Source organism: Photinus pyralis, unplaced genomic scaffold (assembly GCF_008802855.1).
Source record: "Photinus pyralis isolate 1611_PpyrPB1 unplaced genomic scaffold, Ppyr1.3 Ppyr1.4_LG1, whole genome shotgun sequence".
In the NCBI taxonomy this organism is placed as follows: domain Eukaryota; kingdom Metazoa; phylum Arthropoda; class Insecta; order Coleoptera; family Lampyridae; genus Photinus; species Photinus pyralis.
This window is the reverse complement of record NW_022170249.1, coordinates 44,562,643-44,578,651: the sequence shown is the minus strand read 5'-3', so window position 1 is coordinate 44,578,651 and position 16,009 is coordinate 44,562,643. Positions and strand designations below refer to the sequence as shown.

General features: G+C 36.2%; 2 protein-coding genes across 3 annotated transcripts; both read left to right on the top strand.

Moving 5' to 3' along the window:
• The first annotated feature begins 1,588 nt into the window (after window positions 1-1,588).
• On the top strand, window positions 1,589-5,241 carry LOC116158976 (long-chain fatty acid transport protein 4-like). 2 transcript variants are annotated; one of them, XR_004142869.1, is made up of 11 exons: window positions 1,589-1,671; window positions 1,723-1,835; window positions 2,131-2,281; window positions 2,335-2,572; window positions 2,621-2,843; window positions 2,896-3,094; window positions 3,142-3,331; window positions 3,380-3,728; window positions 3,777-3,867; window positions 3,914-4,517; window positions 4,564-5,241. XR_004142869.1 is itself a non-coding variant. In XM_031471856.1 (11 exons), exons 7-11 carry the CDS (start codon window positions 2,939-2,941, stop codon window positions 4,217-4,219), a joined length of 1,092 nt encoding a protein of 363 aa, XP_031327716.1. In that variant the 5' UTR covers window positions 1,589-1,671; window positions 1,723-1,835; window positions 2,131-2,281; window positions 2,335-2,466; window positions 2,518-2,572; window positions 2,621-2,843; window positions 2,896-2,938; the 3' UTR covers window positions 4,220-5,241. The 2 variants fall into 2 exon arrangements, 1 of the variants encoding a protein (XP_031327716.1); XM_031471856.1 differs by having other exon boundaries at window positions 2,335-2,466; window positions 2,518-2,572; window positions 3,914-5,241.
• Window positions 5,242-8,627: 3,386 nt separating this feature from the next.
• On the top strand, window positions 8,628-14,298 carry LOC116159096 (long-chain fatty acid transport protein 1-like). The gene is made up of 9 exons (XM_031472001.1): window positions 8,628-8,634; window positions 8,786-8,843; window positions 8,892-9,280; window positions 9,325-9,556; window positions 9,603-9,804; window positions 13,125-13,314; window positions 13,369-13,723; window positions 13,770-13,860; window positions 13,910-14,298. Exons 5-9 carry the CDS (start codon window positions 9,604-9,606, stop codon window positions 14,219-14,221), a joined length of 1,149 nt encoding a protein of 382 aa, XP_031327861.1. The 5' UTR covers window positions 8,628-8,634; window positions 8,786-8,843; window positions 8,892-9,280; window positions 9,325-9,556; window position 9,603; the 3' UTR covers window positions 14,222-14,298.
• The last annotated feature ends 1,711 nt before the right edge of the window (window positions 14,299-16,009 follow it).

Sequence of the window (16,009 nt, the reverse complement as noted above, 5' to 3'; positions counted from 1 at the left end):
TACACTGCAATGAGAATTGTGGTAAAGGGACCTTTTTTTTTACGCATGAAGAAGTCACGTGGTCTCCAATCTTCTGCGAAAAATTAATTTACCTACAACCGGAGGCAACAGATGCAACCTTAATAAATCTAACGCGTATTATGTCCTCTGTATGCTCTTCTTACTGTTATCTTATAGGACAGCATAGGTCAATTTCTTTGTAGGAAAAAGGCATATTTCTGTAAAATTGGCTACGATAAACTATTCAAATATTAATCTTTCACTATTGCTTAATAATTGGCAGAGAATTCCGACTTTTCAACGAAAACTCACTTTTCGTCCTTGATGGTAAACAATGCAGGTACTATTATCTGTAAATAAATACTAACACCAGCAACATAGGATAACCTTTGGGCTGTTACATTAGGTTGAAATAAGTGTTTAGTAGAAAGCAGAATCATGGTGTGTGCAGTGGTAAGTACCGATTGCCCATTTCTTTGCTTTGAATGCAAAAAAAATTCATTTTACTTTTAGGTACTATTTGTGGTCGTGGCCATTGCAGTTTTAATTATAACAAAACTATTAAAACCCAACGAACTTTGGCGACAAGGTGGCGCAACAATAAGAACCATTAGCAAAGATCTAAGGTAAAGGTCCTAAATTTACCGCAAATCTTTGCTTGCTTTTATTTATTCATAGGTTAGTCTTCCACCATGTATCGAGATCACTTCAATTCCACCCAAAACCAGTTTTCGTGATGCAACGTTTACCCTGAAAATAGTAACGGTTATTCCACTTTTGTTTGCCGTTCCAAATGTTTTGCTCCGATCAACCCTCATATTATGGTTCGAAAGATATTGCTGCCATTACTGCAGACAGAATTATAGATATAACAAGAACAACACATCAAAATATCTCTAATTCCTCCTGAAACCCCCTTATGTCGTTGATATTGCAGGATTGCATGGATCCTCTTAAGGATTAAGTTACTTCACCGTAAGCTGTGTAGAGACAACGTGGCGGTTTACACCAAATTTTGTCAAATTGCTAGGAAGTATCCGCAAAAAACTGCATTTATTTACGAGAGCGAAACGTGGACCTTTTCAGATGTAACAACTCCGATGGTATGCACCTACGAGGACTGCATTAAATAGTTTTATAGGCACTAAACCTTTCCAACAAAGCTGCAAATTATTTCAAGGCACGAGGATACGTAAAGAGCCATTGCGTGGCTTTAATGTTAGAAAACTGCCCGGATTACCCTTGCATATGGATGGGAATATCCAAACTGGGGGTAACGATATCACTAATTAATATAAACTTAGTTAAGCATTCTTTGGCACAGTGTATTAGAGCTGCCAATTGCAGAGGATTGATATTTGATTCAAATTTATGTAACGGTAAGCTACGAAGAGTTATGAGAAACTATTGCACTTTTGTTGCTTTAGCTATTGAAGATGTAGCGGGTGAGTTTGCCCAATTGGATCTATTCGAATACGATCGCAATAACGCTAGAAATGTTAAATATATTAATCTTAAACGTGAAATTAACAACTTCTCGACAGAAGATACTTCAGGGANTACTATTATCTGTAAACAAACACTAACACCAGCAACATACGATAACCTTTGGGCTGTTACATTAAGTTGAAATAAGTGTTTATAGAAAGCGGCATCATGGTGTGTGCAGTGGTAAGTAATGCCTTTGCCTTGAATGCAAAAAAAATGCCATTTTACTTTTAGGTACTATTTGTGGTCGTGGCCATTGCAGTTTTAATTATAACAAAACTATTAAAACCCAACGAACTTTGGCGACAAGGTGGCACAACAATAAGAACCATTAGCAAAGATCTAAGGTAAAGGTCCTAAATTTACCATAATTCTTTGCTTGCTTTTATTTAATGATAGGATAGTTTTCCACTATGTATCGAGATCACTTCGATTCCACCCAAAACCAGTTTTCGTGACGCAAATAGTAATGGATATTGCACTTTTGTTTGCCGTTCCAAATTTTTTGTTCGAACCCTCATATTATGGTTCGAAAGATATTGCGGCCATTACTGCAGACAGAATTATAGATATAACAGGAACAACATACCAAAATATCTCTAATTATCCTCCTGAAACCCCCTTATGTCATTGATATTGCAGGATTGCATGGATCCTCTTAAGGATTAAGTTACTTCACCGTAAGCTGTGTAGAGACAACGTGGCGGTTTACACCAAATTTTGCAAAATTGCAAGGAAGTATCCGCAAAAAACTGCATTTATTTACGAGAGCGAAACGTGGACCTTTTCAGATGTAACAACTCCGATCGTGTGCACCTACGAGGACTGCATTAAATAGTTTTGTAGGCACTAAACCTTTCCAACAAAGTTGCAAATTATTTCAAGGCACGAGGATACGTAAAGGGCCATTGCGTGGCTTTAATGTTAGAAAACTGTCCGGATTACCCTTGCATATGGATGGGAATATCCAAACTGGGGGTAACGATATCACTAATTAATATAAACTTAGTTAAGCATTCTTTGGCACAGTGTATTAGAGCTGCCAATTGCAGAGGATTGATATTTGATTCAAATTTATGTAACGGTAAGCTACGAAGAGTTATGAGAAACTATTGCACTTTTGTTGCTTTAGCTATTGAAGATGTAGCGGGTGAGTTTGCCCAATTGGATCTATTCGAATACGATCGCAATACCGCTAGAAATGTTAAATATATTAATCTTAAACGTGAAATTAACAACTTCTCGACAGAAGATACTTCAGGATTCCCTAAAATTACAGGGCACGATACTTTGATGTAGATTTACACTTCGGGTACGACCGGAGTTCCCAAACCCGTGGTTATTTCAAATACTAGGTTAGTATCGTTAACTTCAGCACCACCACTTACTTAACACTTTACTGCACAGATTCTTAACATTCGCGTGTTTTGTAAACGTTGTAATTCCGAAAATGACAGACGTTATAGCGTATTGTCCCATGCCTCTCTATCATTCCTCGGGATGTGGAAGCATGGCTCTAACGGTAGCAGGTGGTGCAACCCTTGTATTGAAAAGAAAGTTTTCTGCCAAAAACTATTGGAGTGACTGCTCCAACTTTCAATGCAACGTGAGATAAGTCAAACCACTTTTTCTTCATGTAACAACAGTTTTTAGTTAGCTATATACATTGGTGAAATGTGTCGATATATATTATCCGTACCGCAGAATGACGTTATCAAGCATAATGTAAAATACATCGTCGGAACTGGTTTACAACGTCATATATGGAAAACGTACATTGAGAAATTCCAAATTAAAAACGTCTACGAGTTTTATGGATCAACTGAAGGAAATGTTCAACTCGGTGGGTAGACTCACGTCAACATTACGTACATAGGTATATTGCTTGTAGTTAATCTTGATAATAAGGTAGGAAGCGTTGGTTACATTCCTAACTTCTTGAAAAGCCTCATGGGAATATTTCTCATAAAATACGATCCGAATACCGGAGAACCCATACGGGATAATAATGGCAGATGTATTAAGTGTAGTCCAAATGAACCTGGCCTGGTAATTGGAAAAATTAGATCAAAAGTGGCAGTGGATGGCTTTGCGCGCTATTTAGATATAGATGCTAGTGAGAAAAAAATACTTTGGGATGTCTTTGTCATGGGTGACAAATATTTTATTACGGGAGATGTGCTGGTTTGCGACGAGTTGGGTTACTTTTACTTTCAAGATCGAATAGGCGATACCTTTCGGTAAATATGAGTAAGAGGTAAAATATTTTATTGTCATGAGAAATTCAGATGGAAAGGGGAGAACGTTTCCACAGCTGAAGTCGAGGACATAATATGGAAAACCACAAAATTAAATCAAGTTAATGTGTACGGGGTTGAGGTAATAGATAAGTTTAATTTATTGTTTATGTACCATTTGCATTTAGATACCCGGAGCTGAAGGACGGATAGGTATGGCAGCTATACTAGGCAATGACGATAAGTCACAGCTAAACATCTTGGCAAAGGAATTCAAATCAAATCTTCCATCATACGCAATACCTGCCTTTATAAGGGTTCTAGAGTCTTTTCCGATAACAGGAACGTATAAATTAAAGAAACTGGAACTACAGAAAGAGGGATTCAATATCAATGTGATTAAGGACAAAGTTTACATTTTGAGTTCGGGGAAATATATTCCATTGACCAAAGAAATTTACAATGACGTGATAAATCATAGATTAAGATTATGATTTTGCAATGGCTATAGCTCAATGATAACAGCCGTTAAATACTTATACATATGTGCATTTATTTTTTAAGTCATTTTAAAATGATATACAAAAGTTCATTGTTAGTTGGAAAAATCCGGTTTATTTATCTTGATCATACTATCGTGTAGTGACCGCTTCATTAATTGCCTTTAGTGCCTCATCCGTTTAGACAGATGAGTTTTTGTAACTGGCTTGCTGCGGCCTTTCTTTCAAAAATGTAGTGTATATTGCTTCAAAAATAACTTTGAAGATTAAAAATATTTTTCCAAACATTTGAGTAATTTTAATGTGATAATCAAACGTAATTAAATTTCATTTCGTAGTTTAAACATGAATATATTGTCCTATTGTCTTGAAGCCGAATGCAATATTGAATTCATATACAGTGTGTCCCAGGTAGAACGCACAATAGGGAAACGGCAATGTATTTTTTCGCGAGCGATCCACGAGGCCTTTGAAATCGTTCAACGTACTATTCCAATCAAGAAAAAATAAGCGTTCTAATGACGTATCGCATGATCCATGTCGCCGTTAAAGATTTAAAATGGCGGTCGAACTCAAAAATCGTGGCAAAAAAATTTTTTTAGTCTCAAGATATGTGAAATGATTTCAAATGGAAGCGTTTTAATTGTCTTGTCTATATCTCAAATGGTTTGAGCGTCTGTGCTTTGGTTCTATCTTTAATACCGGCCCTTTATATCAAGATACATAAAAAGGGCAAACGGATTACTCGGGTTTCAATTGCTCGTTTTCACACGTTACTAAGAAAATAGGATTGGCTGCATATGTACTCCTGCAAAAATTTGAAGAAAAAAAATATCTATCAAATGAGCCTAATGGAAAGGTGCACTGCCATTACAAAAAAAAAATTGTTTTTCGTTACGTTTTTCTGAAATAAAAACAACTAATGCTGACTTATCATGGGAAATATAATGTTAAACAACTATCATATAGAAAAATTTTGTATACATTCGATCTTTACTGAAATATACTATATTCCATACAGAATGGGCACCCTGTATACAGGGTGGTGACTTGCGTAACGCATCATAGGGATTTCAATGTAAAATTCATAACATGCGATTATTGGCTCCCCAAATTATTTTAGAATAAAAATGTATTAAGGTTTTTTGTAGGAAAAAATTTTTTACGTTAATCAACCCTATTAGTTTTCAATTTTTTGCATAATAAAGACGGAAAATTGGAAAATAAAACCCCCATCTTTTTCAATAATCTGCGATGCCATGGAATTTTCTAAAACAAAAAGATATCCAGTTATCAATTATAGTAGCAGTTCGAAATGGATTTTATGATCGACTTGGTTACTGTATTGCAGTTAATGGTGACTTATTCGAACATTTATTGTAAATTGTTATATTAGGAAACCGTTTTTAGTAATTTGGTCTTTCTTTATGTTGAATTCGCTGTTCTAAATATAATACTTTTTGATAGAATTTGATTTGTTTAATAGCAGACATTCCATGGCATGACGGATATTGACGTAGTTTTTGTATGATAAAATTCCATGGCATCACCGATTATTGAAAAAGATGGGGGTTTTATTTTCCAATTTTCCGTCTTTATTATTCAAAAAATTGAAAACTAATAGGGTTGATTAACGTAAAAAATTTTTTCCTACAAAAAACCTTAATACATTTTTGCTCTAAAATAATTTGGGGAGCCAATAATCGCATGTTATGAATTTTACATTGAAATCCCTATGATGCGTTACGCAAGTCACCACCCTGTATAAGTATTTAAAACATTTATCTCTTCATTTATTCGAATATTGTATGCTAGACAGGTTAAATCGTCATATATTGAGTCATAACATCATCTCTGATAAACAACACGGATTTTGTACCGGTAAATCAACCCTAACAGCAATTACCTCCTTTGTCAACATCATTTCGCCATTAAACAAAAACCACAAAGTAAGCTTTTATGTTATGTCATTACATACTAATTCTCTTTTAATCAAGTTGTCATGATAACATTTTAAAGAATGAGTTCGGTTATTTATAACTAATGAGTTGAGCCTGTCCTAGAGATTGGTGAATGAAAGAGTAGGGGTTCCGCTTAGTCGAAACATAAGGGCGCAAGCAATTCCAGTCTCAAGTTACCCAGAGATGTCCTACGATGTGTTCTCGTTGTGCCCTTTATGTTATGTACTTATCCTTTCTGTGCGAAATGCTCTAACTCCTGGCGTTCTCAGACAAGGCTGACATATGTAATGACATTCATGTTTGTTTGGTTTTTGTTAAACTAAGAGCAACCAAAGGCAACTGTGTGTGAAGTCTGTGATATTTGCCCAGAAGTTTGCTGTTTGTTATTTGATGTTATGTCTGTGAAATATGAACTGTTTGGAGCCTATAATTCTAGATTTTGTAAATTTTCTTCGTAGTCATTCCATTCCATTCATGTGACTACAATCAATTAATTTTGTTATACCGCGAGCTATACAGTATAATATAAACTTGTTTGCTGGTTTGGTCAAGGTCGTGCAGTTTGAGGAAAATATCAACGTGATAACAGATTACGCCGCTTGAGGAACAAAAAGGCATTGCTGGACTACAGATTTTGGAGATTTCATTCCGACTATTTAGATAAATATAATGAACCGTAATTAATTGAATGGGTTACACATAACAGCATCCGACTAAGTCGAGATTACATCCGTTAGGTGCGCCATAAAAAAACTTGAATTTTGACATCGGTCCCGTTTTTTTTAAGCCGTCTGGGAAGCAACAATTCATTAAGGAAGTTGTAATTTTTGGGTGTAGATAATCCAATGTATGCCGATTTGGAATCTCCTATGTTTCCTCCATGGCATAGCTGAATTTTTATATAAGGTAAACGTTTAATTTAGAGGGAATCTTGTGCCTTTGAGTGGTTTACCGAAACGTTAGAATCCTTTTGCATTTGGTAGGGTATTTTATGGAAAAAATTAGAGGAAGAGAGAGACTTTTAAGAAGTAACTTAGATCATGCTCTCCCCCTTTCCCGTCTATAATATCTCCTGATTTCAATCAATCAATCAATCTTCATTCTTCTGTATACCATACATAAGTTTTGACACATCAGTAAATAGATAAATTAATAAAAACATGTACTAAACTATATAGATTACATAATAATATAGATTAGAAATGGTTTGAAATTGTATCGATTATCCTTCGCATCCTTCTTACTCCACTAATCCTTCAATTCTTCTCCTCATTTTGCATTTCCAAATGTTGTGGAAAACTACGCTCTAATTTTGCCCTGAAATACAAATCTATCTTACGACGGCACGTAAGAGAAGAATGCTCGCAAAAACTCTCCCCGTGCCTCCACGTTACCTACACGTCAAACATTCGTTAAGTCGACGTTCCCATCTTTTTTCGTCGATCCACAACTAAACCAATTGTGCGCATGCTTACGCAATCTGAGATGCTGAAATTGTAATTTCCATGAGAAAGAAAAACGTTGGAACTGAACTTAAAACTATCCCAAAATTAGTCTAGCAGATCACTGAACCAACTAACGAGTACCAAATGTAATTTTTCTTTTTCAATTTTTTTTAATTAACCGAATTTGTAATTTTTGAACTAATTGTTCAGATTTTCTCAGTGGGCTTTATCAACGCTTTACTAGCATCTTCAACTTGCTATGTTCTTCCATAATTACTACCAAATCTTATTTTTACGCTATGTCTCTAGTCGCCGCTCTCCTTTGTACACTTGAGTCCGGGTTCGCCTTTCTCCATCTTCTATCATTTATATTTAATTAGTTTTTTGATACTTTTCGCAGTCTCCTCCTCTGCAAGTCTTCTTTTCCATTTTTGATCAACGTGGAGTGACTAACTCAATCCACCAACCGGTTACCACACGACAACGTGAACCTTCTCGGTTATTCTAGTTCCCGCACTATGTCTTTCTTGAGTGCCCATAACTACCTCGCCCCTTCGACATTCTTTACGTGCTGATCCTAGTTGCGATCAATTGCAGTGTTGTGTTTGGTTTCATCTCCTTTCCATTCCTTCGTGTCAGTTACTGTTTTTCGGCGTTCTACAGTATCCACAAATATACACACACACAGCTTTTCTAATTAGTAAATTCGATTGTACACAAACAAAACAAAAGCTTACGCCATGATGAACTTCCCATTTAGAACCGCCGTCTGCCAGTTTCGATTTGAACAATAATTCACTTACATAAGCCCCAAAACCCCATTAATATTCTGGCCGAAATTTAAAAAAAAGTGGTTAAAATCGCCTCTAATCAAAGTACTCTACTGTTTACGTTAGTACAAGTAAAATGATAACCTTTACTCGCCCAGCCATTTAAAGATAAGTCTTTGTTCGTTTAAATTACATAAACGGATTTTCAAACCAAAATTAGCGTTTTTGTTTAGGTAAGTAAATCAGTTATTGCGTAGATATTTTGGACCTAGCAATCCGGTAGGAAATGGTAAATCTATACAAACTTTATATATTTAGTGTCATTTTTTAATTTTTAGTGGAAAACTGTAATAAAAATAGTATGTACCATACTTTTTTTAACAGCTTTAGCGAAATACCGCTTTCTCTACATTCTTTCTCGAACATGGAAGCGAGATTTTCGGTGAGTTACCATCTTCAGAGAATACGACTACTTTTCAGTTTTAACCAGCACATACTTCCGAATTTGCAAAGCCCTGCCGATTTTTATTAAAATCAAATTAAGTCAGAAACCAGTATATTATTACTTGGATGAGCTGGCAAGAAAACATCCCCAAAAAACAGCATACATTTTTGAAGATGAAGCGTGGACGTTTTCTGCTGTAAAGGAATTCTCCGACAAGATTGCGATATACTTTGAACGGGAAGGTTACTGCAAAGGTGATTCGGTCGCGTTACTTTTAAACAATTGTCCAGAATATGTCTGTATATGGTTGGGCTTATCCAGAATTGGCGTCGTCGCCGCTTTAATCAATACGAATTTAGCAAACGATCCTCTGATACACTCACTAAACGTGGCAAAATGCAAAGCAGTCATATTTGGAGAAAATTTTTGCGAAAGTATTGATTTCCGTGATTACAAGCAAATTAATTTCCACTTTTAGGTGTCAGCTCGTGCGTCGAGAGGCGCTTGAACATAAAATGTTATCAATACAATCGAAAGTCGCAAACAACTCAAATTACCGAAAATTGTACTGATCTTGCTAAATCCCTTGACAGTGTCTCTCCAGATGAACGCTTAAGCAACTATAACATTACCTCTACCGATCCACTTCTTTACCTGTACACATCTGGCACAACTGGTCTACCAAAAGCTGCTGTAATAAATCACAACAGGTAAATCCAATCGTAATCCTGCACTTTTACACTAGCTGGCCTTTAGAATGATTTTAGTGAAATCTTTCATCGCACTTCTCATATCCAACCCGGAGAATGTAATTTTATATTGTCCACTACCGTTACACCATGGAGGTGGTGGACTAATGGGTTGTGGTCATGCACTACTTTGGGGAGCGACGGTGGTAAATAAAACTAAATTCTCAGCATCGAACTACTGGAAGGACTGTGCTAAATATAAATGCAACGTAAGTAGATAGTAACCACTATAAAAGTAATCACAGCAAGTAGTGTTTATCATAAACGATTGGTCAGTTGTGTAGGTAGGTCATGGTGTATAATTTATTATACACCATGAGGTTGGTACACCAGTACATGGAACATGTGGACGGACAGAGTCCCCAAGGTTAAAAGTTAAACGGCTTTTGAGTTTTGATTGGACATCATAAACTGTACTGTACGGTCTTACTGTTTTAACTTAAAATGCTAGAATGAAGTATCCAAGACAGAATGGGCGATAGGAACGAAACGTATGCATCACCAGCAGGACCAATCAAATACGAATATCTCGCTATTGAATATTACTTCTGTAGCCTAATTCTTTCAACTATACGATGGCTACAATAGTGTAGACTAAAAAATATGTGATATGCAATTTCGAAATCCAAGAACCTAATAATCTGGGAATTTTTTAGACAAAAAGATGTCAAGAGAGGTTATTTCATTATAAAACTCATTAAAAAAATCTAGAATGTTTCCCTTATTGTGCTATGTCAAATTATAGTTTTGGCATTTGTGAGGATTTTAAAGTTTACGCGCCGTGCCTTTAAGGTCGTTGCACCTGCTTTAAAAACTTGGTTATGCATTTGTTTTTTAATATACAATTGATTGAAAATCCTCTCAGGTCTCTTTCTGCAAATGCAAAAGGTGTCTTTGGCTAGTATTTAAGATTTAGATACCCTTGCCATTTCCTTGATATGCGCCAGCATTTTCAATACATTTAAGAGTTTATTTGAAAGCTGCTTCCCTATTCATCCACGCCAACTTTTGTGTTTCAATTTTGAAGGTACCAACTTTTCTTCTGCTTCTGCAACAAGCCACTGAATAGATGGGGTATTATCTTTTTGAACAGAAGTCATTCTATTTACAAAGACGGTGATTTTTATAGACAAACTTCAAGTAACTTTCCCATCGCAATCATGGAGCAGCCATTTAATTAGAAATGCATTCGAGTACGAGTATAACGTTAATGTGATTTTATTTGATTTTATTTTTTCGGTTATTTTTAAATTATATTGCAGGTATAATAAAAAAATACTATAACAAACTCCTATATAATTGGTCTTTAAAGTACTTGCAACTCGTTGTGCGTGCTTTAAAGATCTGATTCTACACTTCTTTCTTAATATACTATTTTATTATACCTGCATCAGAATCGCCGTTTGAAGCACCTCTGAGTGTGCGAAAACAAGCAATTAAAGCACGCTGTGTTTTAATGGTTACTAAGTAACGTTACCTACCTCAAATCCTCTGAAACTGAAATTAAAAAAATCCTCACATGCCGATTTCTGTATAACGCAAAAAATGGCTTTGGATCGTATCCCTTGTTGAAAACTTTCCAAACGCACGTCATTTAGAGTTTTGAATTAATTCACCAAAGGATAGAAGATTTAAATACCTTAGACTAGACATTTCCTTCATATCTGCCACTGCCAGTATTCTTTATAACATGCTTCTGCATTTAGATTTTGCAAGTACCCATTTTCCTTGTGCTTCTGTATCAAGGCACTGAATGGTTGGTGTATTATCCTTTTCAACCGAAGTCATTTACAAAGACTGGGAGTAAAGTTCAAGTGATGTTTGCAAAGCAGTCATGGAATTACGAGTAAGCAGCCAACTGAATTAGAAATATATTCGAGCATAACGTCAATAGGATTTTATTTTATTTCCCTCATTGCTTACGTTTACACTTTGCCTCCTAATCCATGAGAATTCCAATCAATCCTGCCTTTAAGAACCCTTAACAGCTCTTAAAAGCCATTATCACAATTCTTAAGTAATTTTAAGAGCCTTTAAGAGTGTTCAAGGTTCTTCTAGAATTTCATGGAACTCTTTAAATGTATGTAACAGCCTTCAATATAGGTGTCTCTGAAACCCTACTCTACAGTCTTGAGGTTTGTTGAAGCCTCTTGAAGACTTTTAGAAGAGCTTTCCATAGAACCTAAAGGATTTTCAAAAGCATTTCAATGTGTTTATAGATATACCTCTTGATGGCTCTTGGAAACTAAACTTTGGCGCTTTGCGGAAGACCCTTGCATTTTTTTTTACTGAAAGTATTCAACGGTGTTCAAGAAACGTCCTAGATTTTCAATATACATCAAGAGGAGTCGTTGTCAGGCTTTATGGGTCTTTAAGAGTCTTTTATGCCCTCAAAAGAGTGGTTCCAAGAGTTTTCTAGAGACTTTGTAAACCTTTAATTGACTTTCAGGGTCCCTTACACATTTTTGAAAATCATTTAGAAGCCTTAGCAATCTTTAATACGCTTATACAGGGTGAAAAGTTTGTCTGAAGCACTGACTATATCTTCAAAACAATATATTTTTAAAGAAGGGTTTTAATGAAATGGTTGCTACCAATCTACGTACTTTAAATTTACGTACTTCTGTATGGTCTTTTTGAATGGCAGCCACTATTTCTTATTACAAATCACAAAGTGCACACCCTTTACGCTGCCATAAGTATGTTCAAGGACTGCGTGGGTCTCCAAGGACGTTTATTCGTGTTTAAGAACTTAGCCTTTAACAACTTTTTTGGATCTTTACGATTACGAGTTTTTAAAACAACTATTAGAAAGAATTTACGCATATTTAGGTCCTTATGAGCTTTTAGAGCTATTAGAGAAACTGTTAAAAAAGCTGTCAAAATCTAGGTATGCATCAATGACTTTTTAAAAACAAGATGTTACCAGGAATTTTGTTAAAACATTTTCCGCACTACTTTTTGGGATATATTCATATCATCGCAATGTAGAGTTAGAGACAATGCAGTATCGCTATTTTTATATGAACCATAACATGTTGTGTAGACATTTCAAAGATCCTGCAACCCATTGTACCTAAAAATATAGAAATAAACGATTTGGAAACTGGTACATTAGTCATCTGTGCTTCTTATAAGTTATTGAGGGATGTTAATTTTGTTAGTGACTGAGTTACATGATGAAAATCTTTCAACTACTTGCGTTTTCGTTAAAATGGAGTAAAATATTCTATATGCCCCTTAAGTCAAAGTCTAACGATTTATTCTTAACTTTCGTCTTTGTTTGTAAAATATTTAAAGACGTTGGGTGGTGCTCAACCCTATGGTAACTGGTAAGTTGTAACTGGGTATCGAATATATACCCTAAACGAACGAATCGAATGCTGTGGAAGATCTTTAAATTTTCCAACCCTGAGTTAGCTTGGCCGGTTTGAGTTAAAGCAGCACCATTCTAAACCTAAAGGTTTACTCAAATGCATACCTAACTCAACAACAGTTTGCTTATTAACTCGCTAACTTTTATTAACAGGTTGCTCAATACATTGGCGAGATGTGCAGGTACATTCTCTCCAGTTGCCCCGAAGATAACATAAAGCATCCGGTGAAAGTTATGTTTGGCAATGGCTTAAAGCCCAACATCTGGAAAGTGTTTCAACAGAAATATAAGATTAGCCAAGTCTTCGAATGGTATGCGTGCAGCGAAGGAAATTTGTGTTTACGTATGTTACCTAAAACTACAAAGACTAAATGACCGCATACTACCTAATTTACAGTAAACCTTGACAACAAAGTTGGTAGCGTTGGTCATATACCGCCCTACTTGCAGAAGTACTCTTCGTTGCAACTTGTTCGCTATTCCGAAGAATCGAGTGAACCAATACGAAATGTAGACGGGTTTTGTATGAAGGTCGGCGAAAATGAACCTGGTTTGGCAATTGGGGCTATCGCTGTAAATAAAAGGTTCGAACCCTTGGAATATACAGGTTACGTAGACGCGCACGAAACGAAGAAGAAAATATTGCACGATGTTTTTGTAAAGGGTGATGAGTACTTCAACTCAGGTGACGTTATGTCTCGTGACGAGATAGGCTATTATTACTTCGTCGATAGATTGGGAGATACTTTCAGGTTAGTATCATAATAGAACGAGAGTTTCACATCTTGAACACCATAGGTGGAAAGGTGAAAATGTATCAACAAATGAAGTGGAAACGGTGATTAGTAATTTGATTGGTTTCAAAGATGTCATGGCTTACGGAGTTGAGGTACCTACACTAAAAACCTAAGGGGGAAAACATAAACTTCCCTTTACAGATTCCGGGTACGGAAGGGCGAGCAGGAATGATCTCAATAGTGCATGATCACACTTCCATGGATATGGATTTTCTGCTCAGCAGTTGTAAGAGAAACTTGCCCTCGTATGCAATTCCCATATTCGTACGGTTTGTCAAATCTTCATCCTTAACATCGACCTACAAACTGAAAAAGTTTAATCTGAAAAGTGAGGGATTTAACATTAACGTTGTGACTGATACTATTTACATTTGTAATCCAGCGGTTGGCAAATATGAAGTGTTAACTCCGAAGCTTTATTCAGAAATTAACAATGGTACAATAAGATTATAAATTTGTTCTTGAAAACCAACTAGTGTTATAAATTTGTGATGCAAAATTACAATAAACAAATTATTTGATTTATTTAATCGACATATACCATATATTGCAACGGATTTTATTTTTTTCGAATTTTATAAAGATAGGTAAAGCTGGGATTTTTTAATATTTTAAGGGTTAGATCAGTTTAGGCTTTGTAACACAAAGTCTGTAAACAATTGGTGGAATTAACAATCGTCTTTTGATTTCTATAGCGCATCGTTGTCTCAATAGCTTTCGGAAGCCCTAGACTCAGTTTGAATCCGAGAGAAAGATTTTTCTGATAGGAAAGTAGCAGTTTTTTGGCCATCATAAAACTAACATTTATAGCGCGAGTTAAGTGTGTCTCACACTTTACTTTTACATCCACAACATCCGCAACATCCACACATGAATTAATTCGAACGTGTCGGTTTTTACCTAGGCTGAAGAAAAAGATTAGTGTCACCGGTGTCCTTAGGTGGCGCTGGATGGTCACCTGCACAACATTGGGCTTTTACGGGTACCCACGTGCAGGTTCTGTGGCGAATCAGATGAAACTACCGAACATGTGGTCTGTCACTGTGACGCGTTGATCAGAGACAGACATCAGCTCCTTGGCGACAGCTATCTACATGGTGAAGCAACGTAGACTAAGCGGGATCTTATCCTTTATTGAAAGGGGGTAGGTATAATGGGCCTTTGATGCTAAATTATCTAAATGCTGCCTGGTCGGTCAGCCATGTGATAGAAGGGAGAGATGGGAAAAGGGAAACCTACAAGTAGAGGGAAATATAAAAGAGGCGGGAACATTTGAATTAATGGGAAATAAGGTAGTAATTGTGAAACTACCATAGGAAAAGAAAAGGAAGGTTATGAGGGGAGCGGGATATACATAGATGACGAGTTGACATATGACGAAAGAAGGGTACAGAGATAACTTAGAGAGGTTGCGGAAAGGAAACAGGAAAGGGAAAGAAAGTAAGATATACTAAATAAAGGTAACTAGAAGATGAAGAATGTATATGGAGTAAAAGAAAAAGGATTAGTGGGAACAGAGAGAAAAAGAACGGAAGAGGAAAGGGCAGAGTTTGGAAAGAGGAACTAACAGCAAAAGAGAAGATACAGGGAGGGAGAATTGACACACACAACAGAAGAAAAGAGAAAAACGAAATAAAAAAAGGGCAACGTAAAAATCATATTCTGGAGGGGGGGGGGGGTTAATTGGTAAAGACACTCATTTCTGAGAGTTTGTAAGAGAATATGATATCGTAGGGATGGTAGAATTATGGAGAAGATAAGATTTGGGAGAAAATGAAGAACAGGATTCCGAATGAATACATATGGAAGAAGCATAAGGAGGGCTCAACAGGGGTGCGGGAATGGGGGGAATAAACTAAAGAGGAGGATGGAATACAAGTCAGAATAGCAGAAGTGGAGGGGAAAAATGGGGGTGATAACGGTATACAACAGAGAAGGAATGAAGGACCTAAAAAATGAGATAGAAAACATGGTAGGAGGAAGGAGAAGGAGGGTAACAGGAATTAAAGGAAAATCGGTAGAGATGGGAAGAGGAACACAAGATAGAAAATCGAGAGATAAAGAGTGCAACAAAGAGGAAGATGTGTTCAGTGAAATTATCAAAAAAGAAAAGATGGTGAATTTTAGACGGAAATATAAAGAGAGATGAGATAGGGACGGGCAATTCACATACATGGGAGGAAGAGAGAGCTCGGTAATTGATTACACAATAGTAAATGAAAAAATACTGGACGAAATAGA